We start from the raw sequence: 5,590 nt of genomic DNA on the forward strand, positions 1-5,590 counted from the left end.
TGATCATTAATAATGAAAAGCTGCATTCTGACAAGTGTCATTATTTACGTTTTAACTAGCTACAAGTTAGTTTCGAAAAAAAAAAATTACAGTTCTCTGAAGGGGTTTCTTTCAAGAAATGACAGACACGTAGATATGTAAAAACAAATCACACTAAATTATAAAAAGGTCAGATGAACTTTTTATAATTTCGTTTTTTTGTTCTTCAGACCTAATAAACAACAATGAGATTTTAATCTGACTGGAGAAAAGTCAGTACACTGGCTAAAGTAACTCGGGTATCGAAAAGCGACAGAGAAACCTTTAAAGTATATATGCGCCGAAACATAGAGGTAAAAATACACCTAACAGAGAAAAAAAAAACATCCTTGAAAAATACATTACAGTTTTTTTTTTAAACATGATATTTCCACACACACACACACACACACACACACACACACACACACACACACACACACACACACACACAAAGTCATGTCCAGAACAGCGCAAATGCTGCAGATAATTTATACGGCTGGCCTTGTTTCAATGCTGAAATTATTTCTTAGATCAAAACATGATAAATGAACTACCTGTTATAGGGTATTATGGCCGAATTTTTGTCATATGTAACTTATTACAACTGCAAATGCAAGCTTGGCTGTAAGGAGTGGACATGTTACCACTATAGTGCTCACTGTGCAGACAGCAAATAACAAATAAGTTATAAACTGAGATAAATCCACTAACTCAGTAAAATGGCTTTACTTGGCGTTCATATGCAAGTGTGAATAAGTTTCAGAAAATATATTTTACTGAAACATAATGCATCATATTAACCTTAATGTAGCTTCGCGTCGTTTTCACTGAAAGACAAAAACATACTGGGTATTTAAGTCTCCCGTGCGCTGTTATTCTTAAATTTTTTTTTATATAAATACTGCGTAAAAGAAAGGAAAAAAGCTGAAATAATATATTTTTCAATCTGTGTAAAATAGTCGCCCTTTGTTATGACATAAATTATTACAATTTGACGCACCATCATGTTTTTTTTTTTTTTTTTTTAAGAAAAACGTTTTCATATTCTTTGTCATACGATATATTTTTCTTATTTGGTATTCAATTATTTAATTATTTAATCATTATTTGCGATATTATATTATTAATGGCAAATTAAAAACAATCTGGATAGCCACATGTAATGTAAACTGCATTCGTCGTATTAAAGAATACTGAGGACACAATTATGGAACAGAATTGTTTCTTATTTTTTTTTTTTTCCAGAATACATACAAAAAAATACCAATTCTCTCTCCATGGTATACGCCTGAAAAATAACGGCAATTTAAAATGATGCGGACAATTTGGGCTTAAAAAAACAAACAAACATGCAAATGTAAATTATTACCTTTTTTTTCAATGAGACATTAAATAAGAACGTACAATACAATCATAGCAATTTCAAATGAATGTTGAACTGAAGAACCCCTATTTTATTAGTACTCTAACATGTGTTTCACTTTTACCTACTGAGATTTAAACATAATGCACTTCTGAGTTTGCTCAAATAGTTTTCCTTTTGTATTATTGTCCGCTTTAAGCTGACATAAATAAATACAGTGGAGTCCACGGATCCTGTCCTTCAGTGGTGCGTTGATATAAAAGTCTTTATATTTGAATCTTTATAAGCTCTAAATTTTAGTGTGTGAGAGTCCGTTTCACTGGTATCCGAGCGCTGACGCTGTAGTGAGTCTCTGGCCGTACAGTGCATATGGAGAATAATAAGGGCCGGTTGCGGCGGGAACGGGCACCGGGGCACCGGGAGTTGGCAACGGGCTCTTAGAGTACGGGTGATAGCGACTGCTTAGTCCGAGCGCGTGATGCGGGCTCCTCAGTGCGAGTGTGCCGGGACTTCCGGGCGGTCCGGACGGTGGCATGTGCATGTGGCACGCCATGGCCGCGGCAGCAGCGCTGGCAAGGGACGACGAGCTCGGATAACCCGAGATCAACTTCTCGGCGCCGGTGAATGCTGTGTGCGTCCGCAGGTGGTTAAGCAGTTCCTCTGAGGACGAGAAGCGCTTGTCACATGGCCCGTTTGCCGACACCCAGTTGCACACGTGAGGCAACGGGTCGTTGGGGAGCATGAAGCCGTACGGGTACAAAGGGTGTCCGCCGAAAGACGGTGGCGTGGAGTGCACGCCGTGCAAAGGGTGCGTCGGGTACATGAGCGGATATCCGGACTTGAGGGCCGCGGCGGCTGAGTCGTGCGTGCACGAGGCACCGGCCGCGCCCGCTAAGTGACTGGCACAATGATAACTCAAGCAGTACGGGTCTCTGCAAAGACTGGCAGACATAATGGACGGTGGAGAAGCCCCTGCTAATGGGCTCGATCCAGCTTTGCTTCCAAGGGAGCTGAGTTGCGCGTTCACCAGACTTCCGCCGTGGGGCAGGAAGTGCTGAGGATAGCCCGCGTAGGCCCCAGCTAAACTTCCAGGGTATGTCATGCCGGCAGGGGGTAAAGGGAAAACTGTCTGTCCAGGTTTGTACGGAGAAACGGGTGCCACAAGACCCGACCCCAGAACAGCCGCAGAGGAAGCGGAAGACACCGACGACGATTCTGACGTAGCGGCCTTGGATCCAGACGTGGTCTCCTGATGCTGGTTGACCTCCACGTTAATTCCAGCACAGCTCACGCTTATCCTGCTGTGGCTGACACCGGTAGCTCCAGAGCCGTCCGTGCTGCAGGTTTTATTACAGTCAGCTTCTTTCTTTTCATCCCTCTCTCCTTTGGTCTCGGACGGCATCGGGGAAGCAGAAGTACTGGAATTCGGGCTGCCAGTGCCGGGAGTGAACGGCTGGCAGGTGGCGCTCGGCACACGGAAACCAGACTTCTCCCCGCTAGAAACCCCCGAGGACGAGTCCTTCTTATCTGCTGGTTTGGAGTACGGCTTGAAGCTCGATTTATCTTCCACGCCGATGTCGCTCAGTTTTAAAGGACCGGACTTGGTCTCCTTCTCGCTAGATCCATTTGATGTAACCGAGGAGAGTTTAGACGAAGGCGGAGGGTCCGGTTTACCGATCTGAGAACACGTTTGCGCAAGAAGAGCCAGTGGACTTTTCTTTGCATCTAGCTGCGAGAATAGACAGAAAAAAAACCCACACACATAAATACCAAAATATTATATTCATAATGGAAATATCAACACACACACACACACACACACACACACACACACACACACACACACATATCTTTTAGTACAGCTCATGTTCTTTTTTGGTTTTGTGTCGGCAAATAAAGTGCGATACGCATCACGGAACACGGTGCGAAATGGAAAACGTACGAATCAGGAATATATTCAGGGTGCAATTTCTGGATGTCCAGACATAATGCTGAGCGTTTCGTTTCAAAACGATATCAACTTACAACAAATATGCAGAAGGGCAGCTTGTATTATTTTGGTTATGTAGAAGCCATTTTCAATTTTTCTTCTTTTTTATTTTCACCCAGAAAACAATAAAGGATTAAAACCTGATGGAAGAAATAATGAAAGAATGTCTTACCTCGATTGGGCTAACCGGAGTAGAAGGTAAAGGTTGGAGGTACTCCGGGTGCAAAATGTGTCCCGTGCGTGCCGTCAGCATTTTCAGAACCTTGATGGGAAGTCGCTTGGCTTGCCGTAAAGGGTCCGTTGGAGGGACGGGATGGAGAAAAGGCTTGTTGATGCTCGCTGAGCTGTTATTCCGAGAACTGCAGCTTTCCCAGGCTAGAACGGTATCGCTATTTCTTAGAGCAATAGCAGAGGGCGATGTGCTCATGACCCAATTCTCATTTATTCTGTTGGCGTTTCGTTCGTCCTATACATCAATAACTACTTCGAAGCGTTCTTCTGCGAAAACGCCCGAAAATAAAGATAAACTCATATAATCCGTTCGCTCGTGGCGGAAAGCAGACGCACAGCGCAAGGCTATCGCCGATCCGGGGCTGCGCGTGACAACACAGGCATTGCGCGCTCTGCTCTGCCTCCTCCCGCAGCTCCACGCGCTACTCCTCCCAGCCCGAGAACTGGCCGAAATTTTCACTTCAAAAGCAACTGAATTAGTCTGAGATTAAAGCCCTTGCCGCCTTCCAATCAAATGGGACCCCGAGGTGATTGGAGGGTCAAGGGGATGTGACGTTCTCCTTTCTCTAGCGCCTCTGTTTTGACAGCTCGGGGGAGGAGATTCTGGGAAATATTTTGCTTCTTGTGCACGCCGCACTTTCCAAACGCAGCGTTCGCCTTTATTTTAGTGTTTAGGTTAAAACGGAAATCTACACTACATTATATTCTATATTTATTTATGTTCCAGTCTATTAACTGATATAAGGATTTAACCATATGTACCCTTTAAAGCAGGCAAATTAAGTTTATGTTCCGTAAATACCATTATAAGCTATAGGCTAGAGAAATATAAACTTCTCAAACTATTTCGAATGTCCGTGTTGCACAGTTCTCCTGTGCCGGTTATGAGTTAAAACAAACAAACAAACAAAAAACAACCCCAAATGTGCTAAATTATGCGTCTTCCTGACATTTTATCACGCTGTCTCTCTGCTGAGCTCATTTGACACAAAGCCATGTGTGCAACAGAAGATCAACGCGTGGTGTTTGAATTCCCCAATCAGACACGCGTTGACAGGAGCAGACCAATGCAGTGATAGAGGGATGGGAATGTCACATGTTTTCAGCATAATATACACCGCCCTTCTATTTCTATCCCAACCCCTCAGTCAACTGTCAATTCTGCTCGACCGCAATCAATCAGCTATTTGTCAGTCGCTGTCAATCCTGCTGCTGATTTATGTCAGCTCTTGTAGCTGATTACAAGCTGCGGGTGACTGAGAAAAGGGCAAATGAAAAAGAAGCACCTTGATACAGAGGCACTTAATACGAGCGGCACAGTCCTCTTGTTTTATTCCGTTTGGAGGGAGGTATTACAAAACCTGATGCGGGAAAACATGGAAATCAGCCGTTCTCATATTTACTCCTTGTCGGACTATAGAGTAAGTATATACTGAAATGCACCAAAGTATTTTTCCCATGCTATTTCAAACTTTATTGTTGTACAATTTGTTGATTTGCAGTACCGAGAATTTTATATGGACTGTTTAACCTTTTTTGTGCATTAAAACTATGACCTAAAAGAAAATGTATCGAAAAGAAGCCAGTATTGATGTGCTAAAGTGGGTGTGAAAAATGTCCTGTACTTAAAAAAACCCCCACAACTGTTGGATTTCGTTGGCAGTCATTGTGCTTCTGTATTTTTTAAAATCAATTTTTACATGCATTTTTGTAATACATTCCCTTCTGTAATAAATCGGTTTTACTCAGAATATTTGGGTGTGTGGTGTTTTTGGGTATTGAGGAGTCGAAGAGCACCAGGCCTGTTCTCAAGCGGATCATCATCCAGGTGCACAGTGCGGGAAGTGCACTTTTTTTTCTTCTTCTTCTTCTGCTTCAGTATACAGTTTCACAGTTGCACAAGTCTTCCGCTTTCGGGTATATTACCTCTTTTGAACAGATGTAAGCGTACCTGAATTTGAACTTGCAATCATTACATGCATGTC

The 5,590-nt window shown here is 42.9% G+C and overlaps 1 protein-coding gene across 1 annotated transcript; it reads right to left on the bottom strand.

Annotated features, from left to right (window-relative positions):
* Positions 1-902: 902 nt before the first annotated feature.
* znf503 (zinc finger protein 503) lies at positions 903-4,359 on the bottom strand. Its single transcript, XM_017464132.3, has 2 exons — positions 3,547-4,359; positions 903-3,113 (listed from the first exon to the last, which is right to left on the bottom strand). The coding sequence occupies exons 1-2, from the start codon at positions 3,799-3,801 to the stop codon at positions 1,701-1,703; spliced, it is 1,668 nt and encodes a 555-aa protein (XP_017319621.1). The 5' UTR covers positions 3,802-4,359; the 3' UTR covers positions 903-1,700.
* Between the last annotated feature and the right edge of the window lie 1,231 nt (positions 4,360-5,590).

Source organism: Ictalurus punctatus, chromosome 3 (assembly GCF_001660625.3).
Source record: "Ictalurus punctatus breed USDA103 chromosome 3, Coco_2.0, whole genome shotgun sequence".
In the NCBI taxonomy this organism is placed as follows: Eukaryota; Metazoa; Chordata; class Actinopteri; order Siluriformes; family Ictaluridae; genus Ictalurus; species Ictalurus punctatus.